The 16,338-nt window shown below is 37.6% G+C and overlaps 1 protein-coding gene and 1 long non-coding RNA gene across 2 annotated transcripts in view; both read right to left on the bottom strand.

Annotated features, from left to right (window-relative positions):
* Positions 1-16,338, bottom strand: part of LOC136246801 (uncharacterized) — a 185,404-nt gene that overhangs the window by 130,424 nt on the left and 38,642 nt on the right. The gene's annotated exons all lie outside the window — the stretch shown is intronic.
* LOC136246311 (sushi, nidogen and EGF-like domain-containing protein 1) overlaps positions 1-16,338 on the bottom strand; it is a 36,223-nt gene that overhangs the window by 3,611 nt on the left and 16,274 nt on the right. The window contains exons 3-4 of the mRNA XM_066037709.1: positions 7,958-8,245; positions 478-772 (exon numbers count right to left, since the gene is read on the bottom strand). Of these exons, the coding sequence (XP_065893781.1) occupies positions 478-772; positions 7,958-8,245 (583 nt within the window). The remainder of the gene's footprint in view (positions 1-477; positions 773-7,957; positions 8,246-16,338) is intronic.

A 16,338-nucleotide genomic window follows, 5' to 3' on the forward strand; every position in this document is an offset into this window, starting at 1 on the left:
AGGCTGGTTTATAGTTGATTTTTTTGTGAGAATGTGGCTTGATTCCCAATATACTGTACTATATGATGATATGATACCATGTCTGACAACAAAACCAAGGGAATATCCCAAAGTTTCTGTTGTCAAAGTATGTTTATTTAACTCAATTGCTCTGGACAACAGTTGGTTGTTAAAGGGCTCCACACGGCAAGCTTAGATGAAGACACTAAAGAGGAACTTCAGGTATCATAACTCCTGGACAAAAGGGCGCCCCATAAGTCTAAAAACTCCATATCTCTGAAACTGTGTATAAAATAACATAAAGAACATTGGTAAAAATATCAATATCATCCAGCTACCCTAATAGAACAGTCACTACTCTAACAAAACAGTCATTTTCATAATTTGGATAACCAAGAATCTGGATTAGTGGGGTCTGGATAACTGAGGTTCCACTGTATATAGAATGAATTGGCAAAGATAATTTATCTTACATACTAGGAAGTTCATCACATCCTGTTATAGTGATGCTCCTTATTACTGCATTATCAACTCGGTACACATATTGACCAGAACTACCAGTATTAGACATTTCTTCAATATCAGCGATAGCTGCAGTCCTCGAAGTATTAAACACATTAAATCTTAACAGGTCTCCTCCAAAATTAAACCCAACTTGAGCATCTACTTGACTAGCATCTCCACGAGTCCAGCTGATACCATCATCAAGGTAATTGAAAACAACAAATGAGTGTCTACCATCAGTAACAAGTAGAGCTTGAAATGTGTTGGTCTGAAATCATACATGTAATTGCAATAAAACATATGCTAAATTTATCAGACTATATAAACTGTGGAAAATACAACAATGAAGTGTACCAAGACACATGGTATATAGTAACTGTGTCATGGTTCCCAAGAAACTACAGCAGTGCACCACATTTGTGCATGTGAATAATACTTATATGTTGTCATAAATTCAATGGGTTTATAAAAAAATCTCTTGTTAGCAAGACTACTTATGAAAGTAAGTTGTGAATTGGCATGTGGATAGTCGCACATTTGGAGAAAAACTATTCTCCCAGTTGTATGGTCACCATAATATTATTTTCTTGAAACTACTGTAGTGCATTCATAATTATGATGATGCCAATTGTATTGTAGTGAGTCACTTCACAAAAACATATGAGCCAGATTTTACATGTATAGCAACATGTTTTGCTCTCTTCACCACAGTTCATGCTATTTTGAACCCCTGAGCTCATGGACGTAAGACAAGATTTTAACTCAATATCAGACAAAAACAATACTTAGACAAAAACAAAACTTATATTCTAAGTGTCACCAAAGACTAGTACTGAAGTGAGGTGATTTTTTTTCCTATGCATACCCAGCTGGGGCGCTATCATAATTTTATTATGCTCCGAATCTGGATACATACGATAACGCAACCTATTTTTGATTGCCATCAACACTATTACTATAACTATTTTTTCAACAAGACTACCTGAGTATTCAACCACGATAATGAGTTCATAAAGGAATTGCTCAAGTTTCGCAAAAATCCTATAAGAACTCAACCATCTTGGAAAACATTCTTTATCTCAAAACAACCCTCTAGTGGTTCTTTGCAATGAGCATAGATCCACTAGTAAGTATCAGAAAAGGAAACAGTAAGCATATTTCAGACAAAACTAAATTTGTCGTATTATTCATATTATTATTATCTAATCCAAAACAGCCAAGCTGTAAAAAAAAAGAGTGCGGCCCTCAGAAAGGTTATTGTGAAAAGGATATGAAATCCAAGGTGACGGCCAAGAAATGGCTAGGTTAACGGAAAAAATTTTAATAACGACAATTCAGGTGAATTTTGTTCACCTGAATTGTCGTTATTAAAATTTTCACCATTAACCTACCATCACAGCTATTTCTTGGCCGCCACCTTGGCTTTTTTCACAATAGCCTTTCTGAGGGCCGCACTCTTTTTTTACAGCTTGGCTGTTTTGGATTAGATTTCACTTCTTTTTGTATTTGTATACCCCAATAGGTCGGTTTGGGGCTTATAAAACCAATCTTTACCACAGGAAGAAGAAAAAGATGAAGCAGATTTTAAATCCTTGAACTATCAGTAAATGTACAAATTATATAATACATACATTTATTACATGTCAATTATTCCCTACGGATAACTTGTTTAATTTGAACCTGATCTCTCTACGGGGTGACTTGAAATGTAGCTGAACTCTCTACAGGGTGACTTGTTTACTCTCTGCATAGTTATCTGTTTGTAGTTGAATTCTCTACAGGGTGATTTGTTTGAAACTGATGAACTCTCTACAGAGTGATTTTGTTTGTAGCTGAACTCTCTACAAGGTGATTTGTTTCTAACTGATCCCTTGACTTGTTTCTAGCTGATCTCTCCTTTTCTAGCCGATCTCTCTACAGGGTAACTTGTTTACACAGTAGCTGAATTCTCTACAGGGTGGTTTCTTTGTAGCTGAACTCTCCACAGGGTGATTTGTTCTATCTGATCTCTCTACAGGGTTACTTTGTCTGGCTTATCTCTCTAAAGGGTGATTTGTTTTTGTAGCTGAACTCTCTACAAGGTAACTTCTTCTAGCGGATCTTTCTAGAGGGCGATTTGTTTGTAGCTGAATTCTCCACAGGGTAATTTGGTTGCAGCTGAACTCTCTACATGGTGGTTTCTTTGTAGCTGAACTCTCTACAATAGAGCTGTGCGATTGTGGGTACAATTGCAATTGCCAGTGATTGTCAATGTACAATCATGATAATGCGATTAATTGCCATGCCATTTAAAATTTGCATTATTATGAACTTTTGTTACTTTTCATGTTTATTTCACACAGGTACACAAGCTGAAGAGATAACAAGATTAAAAATGTGTTTACAACAAAAAGTTCTTAAAAATCATTGTAATTTGTGAAACTGTTTGCATAGTACTATAGTTGAATTTTAACTCCAAACTACTTGTCAGGTAAGTATTGTGCCAAGAAACACAACATGCTTGCATTGTTAAGGTCCAGTGAAGCTCTCTTTGGTGTTATAATGTTTCCTGATGTGGAGAATAGCCTCTCGCATGGCACACTGGTTGCTGGAATGCACAGCAGTTGTTGGGCAATCTTTGAAAGCACTGGGTAACGTAACTGGTTATCCCTCCACCATTTCAATGGGTTGTCATCAATCAAGATCAGGACTTCAGCTAAATACTTTTGAAATTCTTTATCTACTTCTTGATCATCAGTAGATGTACCACAAGTATCCTCACTTCCCTTCTTAAACATTGGCCCCAAGATCACGCTCCATGTCTCATCGGGATGCTTGCTCTTTTTGCGTGGTGGGCCAGTACCTGAGCCACTAGCTTCCTTGTCACTACTTTCCAAGTTTCTCTTAGAACTTCTCATCAAATCGATAGCCTGTTGCTTTACATTTGTGTGAATCTCTTTTTTGTAGTCAACTGAAACAAAAGGTAAGGATTTAAATCTTGGATCCATAAAAGAAGCACTACACAGTAACATGTTGACTAAAGAACCTTGGTATCTAGTGGAAAGGTTGTCTAAGATGGCTTTTCGTGCACTTTTGGTAACATCTACCACACAATTACTTGCGCTTGCTCGAGTATTTCCTAAGGTAGTTGTTTTAGTGCTAGTATCACTTGAAGATTGATCTTCTTTTAAAGTGTTAATCAGATAATGTAGCAATGGCTTAACAGCAGAAACGGTCACGTACTCTTCTCCAGAAACTTGACTGGTGATACGACGAAAAGGCTTAATAATTGTAGCAACTCCTTCAAGAATCCTGAACTCGGAATCTTGAGGCATCAAATCAAGTCTTTTTTGGTCTATGAGTGTTGCACAGATGGCACTTTGCTGTTCTAACACTCGTTCAATCATATCAAGGGTTGAGTTCCATCTGGTTTCAACATCTTGAAGAAGACTATGGGATGGCAAACCAAGGGCTTGCTGCTTTACTTCTAGCAAATAAGTAGCTCTTGAAGACTTATGAAAATAAGTTACGAAACGAGAGCACCTTGCTACAGCATCTTTCACCTGTCCAATCTTAAGGCTGGCTTTAACAGCGAGGTTTAACGTATGACCAAAGCATCCCAAATGTGGCCAGTTAAGTATGTCACACACAGCATTGTCAATATTTGCAGCATTATCTGTTGTGACACAGGCCACATTATTATGTAGCAGTCCCCATTCTTCTAGCACCTTTTCAAGTGCAGCTGCTAAGTTTTCAGCATTGTGGCTGACTGGAAGCTTTTCGTTGGCCAGTGCAAAAGATTTCAGCTGAAAAGTGTTAGTAATAAAGTGGATCGTGACGTCAATAAATGACTGAGTGGCACGACTAGTCCAGCAGTCAGTAGTCAAAGCAAGGCTGGTGGCCGAGGAAACAAGTGCCCAAACACAATCATTCCTTAAACTGTTATACATTGCAGGTACAGTTTTATCAGTAAAGGTTTTTCTATGTGGTATTACATACCTTGGCTCAAGTACACGTATTAACCTTTTAAACCCAACACCACCAGTAGTGCTAATTGACATCATATCCTTGGCCACAAAATATCCAATGGCATTAGTGATGTCCTTTGCCCTCCTGGACCTAGCGGGCATTGTTGTGGTAGTTGGAAAGCTGTCTTCTAGTGTCCGTTGGCTCTCATCTTCTGGCGTTCCTTCATTACCACCAGCTGTACGACTCTTCGTCTGTGGATTTCTTTTGTAGCTTGGACTTAGCATAGAATAGTGGATGGACTCCTTTTAAATGTGTTCCCATATTTGTAGTATTACGACAATACTTCAGTTTCGCTCTGCACAGCCCACAGAACACATACCTTTTATCTTTATCATCACCTTTAAATCCGAAATACTTCCAAATCTTGCTGGTGTAGTGTGTAGGCGGCACAAAGTTCCGCCTCTTTAAATAATCCGTCACAGTTTCTTCTTGAACGGTTTCTTGAGCGTCTTCTTCATCCACCATCTTGAAAAAGTCGTTTATTATTGTATACTCTTGTTCATGCATATTAAGTAATCACACAAATTAATCAATTATTTTTTTTAAAATGCAATTATTACACATTGTGATTGTGTGTGCAATCGATTAATTACATAATCGATATAATTGCGCAGCTCTACAAGGTAACTTCTTCTAGCTGATCTTTCTACAGAGTGATTTGTTTGTAGCTGATTTCTCTACAGGGTGATTTGTTTGTAGCTGAACTCTCTACATGATGGTTTCTTTGTAGCTGAACTCTCTACAAGGTAACTCTTCTAGCTGATCTTTCTACAGAGCGGTTTGTTTGTAGCTGAATTCTTTACAGGGTGTTTTATTTGCAGCTAAACTCTCTATAAGGTGACTTCTCCTGGCTGAACTCTCTACAGGGTAATCTTTTTGTAGCTGAACTCTCTCCAGGGCGATTTTTTTGCAGCTAAACTCTCTACATGATGGTTTCTTTGTAGCTAAACTCTCTACAAGGTGACTTCTTCTAGTTGGTCTCTCTACAGGGTGACTTGTTTCTAGGTGAACTTTCTACAGGGTGACTTTCCTGTAGCTGAATTGTCTATCAGATTAACTGGTTGTAGCTGAATTCCCTACAGAATAACTTGCAATGTCATATAATTCTATAATGGAGTAAGTTATAAACGTAGCTGAATGTTCTATTAGGGTGACTGTTCTATTAGAGTATCTCTATCTCGGATTTGCTACACGTAGTTGCCTTTGGAATCATAACTTAGTGGTTTGTAATCTGATTCGTCTGTACTACTGCAAGGACTTTCTATGATGATTACTCCAGCTACATACTGATTTTCAGCTCATTGCTCTGAGCGGTTTACCTGGTAGGCGTGAAAACTAATAGTTTATTTATTCATAAAAATTGATCGCATAATTGTGACACATGTTGGATTTAGTATCATGTCTCCATGGTCTTTATCTTGATTCCTTTCAAACCACAAAAAGGCACTCCTACGATGGTTACTCCATCCACATAGCAATATTCAATTCATTCCTCCAAGGTGTTTATCCTGTGGGTGTGACAGACCTTCGACCATATTTTACGCAAATAATTGGTCATAACTCCGCAAATGTTCATCAGATTCCTACCAAATTTGGTACTAAGATCTGCCGTAATGAGCCCTTTATGTGTGCCAAATGTCAGCCCGATTGGAGCACATATTCATGTGTTATGGCAGATTTTGCAAAGTGTGCGAAATGAAGAAGAAAAAACAAAGAAATTAAAGCAAACTTTTGTTCGCTCGTATCTCAGAAATGGCTGGAGCGATTTTCTTCAAATTTGGTATGTAGACTCCCCAAACCGTCCGGCACTTCTATACCAAATTTGGTTCCAATTGGATTAGGGATCACAGAGCTAAATAGATGTGAAAATTGTGTTTTCTTTCTTCCTGTTAATATATTCAGTGTGGCGTGCTGGCTTCTTGGGCCGCACGACACACGTGTGTCTTGATTCATATTATTATTATTAGTTTCAGAAGCATAGCAGCAAGCTTACATAATAAGTAGCAAGGCTTGCTTTATGGATCACTGTGCATGTCCAGGACTTATTTTTAATTCCATTTTAAAATGAAAACATCCTAAAACTGGGTCATTTCTTCTTGTCAAAATGCCATTACTCTACATGAAGCCATAAAATATTACGCCGAGTTAGTTATGCTTTTTGCTTGCTAATAACAAAACCCAGGGAAATTTAATCTTTGCTGAAGACTTTGTTGCAAAGTGGCTTCTTTACTGTGATAATTGAATGTGGGTGGATAAAATACACTCTAATATAGCAGTCACTTAAATAATATTTGAGTCAAGTGTACCGTATAGCTGGTAATTTTCGAAAGGTTTTTATTTTCGGATATTTCGAAGAGGCCCTTCACTTCGAAAATAAATTCCCACGTCCGGTTGTTTTTTGAAAATAAATTCCCACAAGCGAAAGCAACCGTCTAACTTTCGGTGATTCGTTCGTGTATTCCTCGAGTTTTAGCTCAGTATTGCTGATGATAATGGGTAAACTGTATCATTACTGTACCAATAACCAGAAAACAGGTGATCCAGAATGGGAATTGATGCCGTCTGCTCTACAATCTATGGTGATTAGGATACTATGAGCTAGCTATGCCGGATCGAGCGTGATCGTGCCAGTGAGTTCACTCCACCCGAGACTCCCTCAGTCTTCTCTCCAGTGCACAGGAATGGGGATTATTCCATCAGTAAGTCAGTTTTCGGCAAACATTCACGCATCTTCATAATTTATGACACGATTTTCCGTTTATTTGAAATCCATCCGGACTTCGAAATATGCACTCTTTGAAATTAAAATCTTTCGAAATTCATATTTTGCTTCTTGTACGAAAATTTCTGTTTCGGAAATAACCCGCTATACGGTATCCCTTTCTGGAACATTTTCTTAACTAAAAAATGATGGGTAGCATATGTGATTAATTATAACAATAATGAATTTAGAATGGAAGGTAATGCAGGTGGGTGATGAGAAACTATTGAAATAAACTCATAGTAGGAGACACTGTATTCAGACTGCAATTTGATTAGCTTCATGTGTGTACAAAAACATTGACTGTATATTATAGAATGGAAAATTTCTCTATTCACCATAATCTTCATTATCAATAAAATCATAATGGACTCTTGATAAAACAAACTTATTAATAAATGTTCATACAAAATAAATGAACAAAAAAAACGAAAATTTCAAAAAGGGAATAGGAATCCCATGAAACAAGAAGGGATCGCTGGAGTGGTAATGTAAACTATAAATCCCTATTTTGACTCATCTCAAATGATGAATGGAATGTGTAACAAAACTAGACAGTCAAAAATAGGGATTTGTGGTGTACATTACCACCCTGAAAATCCTCTCTTGTTTCATGGCTTTTTTCGGAAATATCTATTCCCCTTTAAAACTTTCATTTTTTTATTATATAGATGAGCTGTTTACCATATCAGTGTGGGTACTAAAATATCCAACATTATCCCAGGTGGCAATCAACATCCATCGAGGATTAAACCTTGACAGTCCCCTTGCTACAGTGGCACTTTGTATTATATCATTAGCTTGAGCCAACAATGAAGGATCAGTGGATTCCTTAAAGAACACCTCTCCGATGCCTCTGATGTCAACATCTGCCCAATATGGAGAAATCAAATATCTGTCACTTAATGGAAATGGATCTGGACTAAATTGAGGGACTGGTTCAATGAATGATATCACTCCATTTGTGTTGACCTAAATATACAAATATAAATGTGTACATTAAACATATTTGCTAAGTATGGATTAAGGTGGTGATCAAATGGTTACAGACAATTTTAAACTTGCAGTACAAGACACACCAAGCTCAGAAAGAGCAGGTCTACTGCTAAAATGCATACCCACAGAATGATGATTAATATTGATTATTAAAGGAACACCATGGTAAGTTTGGCCTGTAATAATGAGCCACACTACTCAACAGGTGTATTAGTTAAGAGTAGTGTGATAGTCCTCAAAGAGGTTTACAAATATAATATTATGGAGTTCAATTCTATAACAGGTCCTTGTAACAAAGGTAATTCTAGGGCAACAATACAGCAACATATATCTGCACAAAAACAGCCAAGCCGCCATTGTTAAAATTTATTAGCATTTACATCATTGCAGCCATTTATTGGCCACCACTTTTGATTTCACAACTTTTACCCAGGAATTTTACCCAGTAGAAACCATCTTGCAAGATCCTGCAGGATCTGCGCATGTAAGTCTTGCAAGATTCTCGCAAAAGTCTTGCAAGATTTCTGTAAATCCTGCAGGATTCTCATTCTTGCAATAAAAAAGGACCTTTTCTTGCAAGAATCCTGAATAGTCCTGCAAGATTCTTGCAAGATCTTGTGAAATTTTCTGACATTAATTTTCTGGCATATCTTTTCTTGCAAGATTTTACAAATCTATTCTTGCAAGAAAGTTTAATGCAATTCGGTTTCTTGCATGTCTTGCAAGACCATCATTAGCTTTACACATGCATCCTATAGCTGGCCACTTATAATTCGATAATCAATGAATATGAAAACATTTATTAGAAGCTGAACATAATCTTCTAAATGGACATGACTCTTGCTCCAAGCTGTTGTACTTAACTCTTGATTGTTGTACAGAACTTGATTCCCAGCTATCGTAGAAAACAACACATTTAAGGAATGTTCCACCACTGTATAGTTTGTTTCCTATGTTTATCCATTGAAAATATGTCACATACAGTTGTTGTCAATGCTATTTCGGTTTTGAATTCCCCACTGCATGCTGTATTAGGTAACCTGTAATATGTAGTTGCAATCATATATAAAACAGTATTAGTCACTACCTAGAGCACATCATTTCGTTGTTGAGGTCAACTGATTGGATGATTGCCTGCATTATCTTGTTTACAACCTTATGTACAGTGTTGATGCTCTCAACTTTATGGGTATTCTCAGTGACGTTGAGGCATCCACACTAATAAACATTTAAATGCTCACTTAAGTCAACTACACATTATCTCCTTACAGGATAAACAGAGCAAGAGCCAACTTGGAAGTGGTAAGATGTAGCTAACCGCCTACTATGATGTGTATTGTATTGTAGCTATCTTTCTGTATGAAAAAATATTATTGTTCTATAGTGACTTGGTAACCTACAGTATAATATAGATACTAGTCACACCGGAATATGTCAATGATACAAACTAGCTTACCAGATAATTTAAGCAAGACATCACTGACTTTACTGCCTAGAAGGCTCTGCATAGTGATGGAACTTCGGAGACGCATGTTCTCACACGTCGATAAATTCCCAGTTTCTTCGCCTTCACGCTAGAAAACTACGGTTGCAGTGTTGTAGGGTACCATCATGTAGTTTGCACCATAGCGGGCTGAAAGACCGGCCACTACTCGTAGCCGTCACAACCAGCTCGCACTAATATTGCACTTTTCCTCTCAGTCTTTAAACTTCCTTTGCCATGTCACAATAAGGTGCCATACTACAAGTAACGGCGACTTCCGCTAGAGTTGCTTTATGATGTAAATAGTCACGATGTCACAGCTCGAAAATAACTCGCACCGGAAGAAACCGGCCAGCGATCATTCAAAATACAAGTAAAAACTTAAATGTCACCTTTTAGATCAAGAATTTCACTGATAAAATAATGCTTTCTTCACTACTCCACTCGACACCGTTGCTAAAGAAGCTGTTTCTATGGTAATATTCTTTACTCTAAATAACGCGCTTATTATAGAATATTGTATTTAATAATTTGAAATGTATTTCGGTATTTTTCTGCAACAGCTTATCCTTCTGGTGACTCTGTGACTTCTGTCAGGCTCTTGGCATGGTGTTATCAGTCTTGTATAGCTATAAACACTGAAAGAAAGAAAAAAAAACATGAATGACAACTACCTGTACTGAAGCTACCTGTAAAATGTATTGCCATAACATGCTGTTACTTGGATATATTTGTACTCTCCATGAACTACTGGCTCCAGGGGTAGCTAGCTATAATCCAGAACTTTCCTTAATTCGGCAGATAGTCATCATAGTATGTAAATCATTTTCCCCAAAGTATATTATATAATTCTTTCAAGTGTATAATTAAATTCAAGTAAGAAGGTTTGCAAGAATCTGTATAGTCCTTGCAAGATTTTTATGTTCTTGCAAGAATAGAGTAATTCTTGCACTGGATATTCCTGCAGTTATATTTTCTTGCAAGATTTTAACTACTCTTGCAAGTATTTGACGAGAAATTCTTGAAACCATAAATTCTTGCAAGAACTTGCAGGATCTTGCAGGTTCTTGCAAGATGGTTTCTACTGGGTAAGACCGCACCATTTTTCACAGCTTGGCTGCTTTTGTGCGGATATCACTTCTTTTTGTAATTGCAAGTTCCAAAGTGTTGGCCTTGACACTTCCTTTTAAATCGCCTTGAACTTTTTCCCCCTTCAGGAATCATTGAAGATTGTGTGGCTAAGAATTGAATTTGAAGATGTGAAGATAGCTGGGCAGATTGGACCAATGGGAGATGCCCTATATACCCTGAGGAAGTTTCCACAGTAGAAATGATTAATTACCGTTCAAGCACTATCGAGTTACAGAAACATGACATTTTCTTAGTTCCGTAAAGCAAGTATGTCACCCACCCTCACCTGCTGTACTTGGCCGCACGACACACTATTTTCATAATTTTTGTAGTAGCTACTCTAATAGAAAACACATTTTCTCTGACCACTTCAATATAATGCATATAGAATGTTCTAGAATTTCACTGATAGATCTATGAGTTATCATTCTAGTGTACTAATCGGAAATGTCATTTATAAGGCAGAAATTAAGAGAGGTAATCAACTGACAGCAGTGGCAGAGTGGTAAGGGCCTGGTTGTATAGGTGTGGAGATCCTTGGTTCGAAACCTGGAGAAATTTCCAACCTTTTTTGTGCACATTAAAAAAACAACTTTTCAGTGACTGTTCTATTAGAGTATCTTGATCGTGCTTTTTTCACATGTTTGAATTTTCTTTATATCTCCTAAATAATAGTTAGACACCAAGACCAAGGGAACTAAACAATTTAGTAACCCCGATGGCCCAAGGCTGTAGTGTCTCAAGCACAACAAGGGTGCTACTAAGGGCCAGAGGGGTTACTAAATTGCTTAGTTCGCGTGGTTGCAATGTCTAACTTATTTAGACTATGGTTTAAAGTATGTACATTTATAGCCAGAGCCTGAGTGTGGGATAAAAAAGCAATGCAGAACAACGGAACGGTTTCTTCCTGAAGTTCTTACAGTGCCCACAAAAATAATTATTCAACCGGTACCCACAGTAATGGCTAGAGCTATGCCGTTTAGTCTACTATTTCTCCAGAATTATTTGCAGGACACAGAGAAGAAGAGTATTGCAGTATTATCAAGTACTGCAGTGTGCTTTTCGTGTTATAATTATTTATCATGTACAAAATTGCTTGAGGGCAGGCTACTACGTGAGCATGTGTAGGTGACCAAGTGAGCATGTCAGGTGACCAAGTGAACATGTGTAGGTGACCAAGTGAGCATGTCAGGTGACCAAATGAACATGTGCAGGTGACTAAGTGAACATGTGTAGGTGACCAAGTGAGCATGTGTAGGTGACCAAGTGAACATGTCAGGCGACTAAGTGATATAGCAAACCGGTAAATGAGCCATACCATAGTCTAAGCTAATACTGTAGATACTATCAAACCACAAAGGATTTGCACTACCATAGTAACTTCATGTACAGACCGATTTTCAAGTTATTCCATCAAGCGGATTGCCCTGTAGACATGACCAAGAGTTTATAATATACAATATTAATACTACTTTATATTATTAACTCTTGGAATGACAACAAAATTTAATCACTTTTGAAATTTTCTAAATCCTGCATAATTCTGTTGTTCTTAGTTCGATCTCTACAACAATTAGGCTGTGATTATGCTGCATGATGCAATTACTGCCCTCCAAATTTAAAGTCAATTGACTAAAGCATGTGCTATTTATAGCAAGTGGAGCAAAAAGAAGAAAAATGAAACAGATGAAGAAAAATACCAAGAAAATAAGACAAACTTTGAAAACGCATATCTCAGTGATGGCTGGGTGGATTCAACTCAAATTTGGAATAGGAGGTGCCCTATATACCCCGATGGAGTTTCCATAGCAAAATTGGTTAATTTCTGTTTAGGCACTATAGAATAGAGCTACGAATGCGTGAAAACACCATTTTCTTGGTTCCTGTAAATACACACTTGTATGCCGTGCGTCCGCACCTGCTGTACTTGGCCACACAACACACTATCATGTGTCCTGATTACGGGCTCAATGTGGAGTCTATGAAGTTTATAAACCCGAAGGCCCAAATCTGTAGTGCATGAGCATGAGTGAAGCGAGGGTACTACTAAAGGCCTGAGGGTTTATAAATTTCATCGACTCCACATTGTGCCCATATAACTGCCTTACACATTACTTACCTCATCCATGGCTGTTTCTGCTATAGGCTCAGCAATTGATACATTAATTAAATGTGCACTTTTTGCACAAGTTTCATTAATTTTGGTGTGTTAACAATGACTAACAAAACAATGTCATAACTTATGGCACTCCTACAGAGCTAATCTACATATACATAGGCATCAATATTTACAGTATTGTTATTACTAGAGGTGTACTGATAACATAATATCAAGCCAATAAACAAAGCTGATCTGATATGGTAGTATACAGTAGACATTTTCTCCAATAAATTGCACTCTAAATTTTAGTTATAAAGTGACAGAGTGGGATTGTAATCAACAGCCGACAATACATAAACAGGCACTGCTAGGATACTATTAGAGCATGAGTGCCCATAAATAAATGTTAATGTATATATGTATCTAATCAAAAACAGCCAAGCTGTAAAAAAAGGTGCGGCCCCCATAAAGGCCATGGTGAAAAAAGATGTGAAATCCAAGGTGGCGGCCAAGAAATGGCTGTGATAATAGGTTAATGGTTACATTTTAATAACAACAATTCAGGTGAATTTGGTGCCAAGACCAAGCGGCACAAAATTCACCTGAATTGCCGTTATTAAAATGTAACCATTAACCTACCATCACAGCCATTTCTTGGCCGCCACCTTGGATTTCACATCTTTTTTCACCATGGCCTTTATGGGGGCCGCACCTTTTTTTACAGCTTGGCTGTTTTTGATTAGATATCACTTCTTTTTGTATTTGTATACTGCAAAGCCGGCCTATGGCTGGCTTTCGGGCTTTTTTAACCAATGTGTTTTTTTCTTTACCACAGGAAGAAGAAAAGAACTTAAAGAAGAATATTAGTACTTCAATTATTTTGATTTTATTAGTAATTATACAAATTATATACATATATTTATTACATGCTCATTATTCCCCACAGGATTTTTTTGCAGTTGATCTCTCTACTGGGTAACTTGAAATGTAGCTGAACTATATATATACAGGATGGTTTCTTTGTAGCTGAATTCTCTACAGGTTGATTTGTGTGTAGCTGATCTCTCTGCAGGTTGATTTGTTTGTAGCCGATCTCTCTACAGGGCAATTTGTTTCTAGCTGATCTCTCTACAGGGTGATTTTTTGTAGCTGACCTCTCTTCAGGGTGATTTGTTTCTAGCTGATTGCTCTACAGGTTGATTTGTTTGTAGATGAACTCTCTACAGGGTAATTTGCTTGTAGCTGAACTCCTTACTTTGTGTCTAGTTTGTAGCTGATCTCTCTACAGGGTGTTTTGTTTGTAGCTGAACTCCTTACATTGTGTGTAGTTTCTAGCTGATCTCTCTACAGGGTGATTTGTTTGTAGCTGATCTCTCTACAAGTTGATTTGTGTGTATATAGCTGATCTCTCTGCAGGTTGATTTGTTTGTAGCCGATCTCTCTACAGGTAATCTGTTTGTAGCTGAACTCTCTATAAGGTGATTTGTTTGTAGCTGATCTCTCTGCAGGTTGATTTGTTTCAGCTGAACTCTCTACAGGGTGATTGCTTGTAGCTGAACTCCTTACATTGTGTCTAGTTTCTAGCTGATGTCTCTACAGGGTGATTTTTTGTAGCTGAACTCTCTTCAGGGTGATTTGTTTCTAGCTGATCTCTCTACAGGTAGATTTGTGTTGATTTGTTCATTGCTGATCGCTCTAAAGGTAACTGATTTGTTGCAGTTGAACACCCTGCAAAGTGTTTTGTTTGTAGCTGATCACTCTAAAGGGTAATTCGTTTGTAGCTGAACTCTCTCCACAGTGACTTGTGTGTAGCTGAGTTCTGTGTAACTGAATTCTCTAGAGAGTGACTTAATTGTAGCTGAATTCTCTACACAGTGCATGACTTGTTTATAGCTAAACTTTCTTCAGTGTGACTTGTAATGTTCTGAATCTCTATAGTGGTGTATTTGCTTAACTCTCCACATGGTGACTGTCTTCTTGCTGAAATGTCTATAAGATTAACTGTTTGCAGCTGAACTCCCTACACAATAACTTGTGATGTAATAAAATTCTATAATGGAGTAAATAAATTAGCCGAATGCTCTATTAGGCTGACTGTTCTATTAGAGTATCTCGATCTCGCATTTGCTACACGGAGTTGGCTTTCGAATCATAACTCAGTGGTTTGTAATCCGATTCTTCTGTACTACTGCAAGGACTTTCTATGAAGATTATTCCAGCTATACACCGATTTTCAGCTTATTGCTCTAAGCGGTTTGCCTAGTAGGCGTGAAAACTAATACTTTTTTATTCATAAAAATCGATCGCGTAATTGTGACACAGGTTGGGTTTTGTGTCATATCTCCGTGGTCTTTATCTCGATTCCTTTCAAACCACCAAAAGGCACTCCTACGATGGTTACTCCATCTACATAGCAATTTTCAACTCATTCCACGAAGCGGTTTACCCTGTAGGTGTGACAACAAATCGATCTTGTTTTACGCGAATAATTGGTCATAACTCCTGAACCATTCATCGGATTTGTACCAAATTTGATGCTAGCATTCGCCTTTGGACTCCCTTTCTGTGTGCCAAATTTCAAGGCGATCGGAGTACGCGTTTGCTTGTTATAGCAATTTTTGCAAGTGTGCGAAAAGACGAAGAAAAGAAAAAAAAAACGAAACTTTGGCAGTTCGTATCTCGGAAATGGCTGCAGCGATTTCCTTCAAATTTGAAATGTAGACTCCCTTGGCTGGCGGGCAACTGTGTAGCAAATTTGGTTCCAATCAGATAAGTGATCACCGAGATACAAAGGTGTGAAAATGACGTTTTCGTTCTTCCTGTCAATATACTCACGGTGTGGCGCGCCGGCTTCTTGGGCCGCACGACACACTACCGTGTGTCTTGATCTGCTACTTGTTTACACATGGTGATATCAATATACAAAAACAAGGCCATTATAGCTGATAACTGATCTAGTTATTACAAAACAGCTGGCTTTATAAGTTGTAAGGTTTCCAATCTGAGGGAATCTGTTATGTATCCATTTAACCACCACATAATTATTTTCCATTTGTATTCACCATACTGCAAATAGTGTGATTGTTTTAATTAACCTATTGGCATGAGCACTTGTAGTAGTACTACAAATTTTATCTTAGCAGGCAGTTATAATTACAGGAAAAAATGTTTGAAAAGCAACAAGCTGATGATACATCTTTTTTAAATTTTCACATTATAATTACTTTAAACGCTTTTACGGCATGAACCAAATGCAACGTCATGAGCACTAATTGCGCTCGATTAAAAACTCACTTGAAAGGGGGACATGGCAGCTATTTTGTTTGTGAGTCTTCATCCTTCCAGTCGAGGGAT

Source organism: Dysidea avara, chromosome 2 (genome assembly GCF_963678975.1).
Source record: "Dysidea avara chromosome 2, odDysAvar1.4, whole genome shotgun sequence".
NCBI classification, from domain to species: Eukaryota; Metazoa; Porifera; class Demospongiae; order Dictyoceratida; family Dysideidae; genus Dysidea; species Dysidea avara.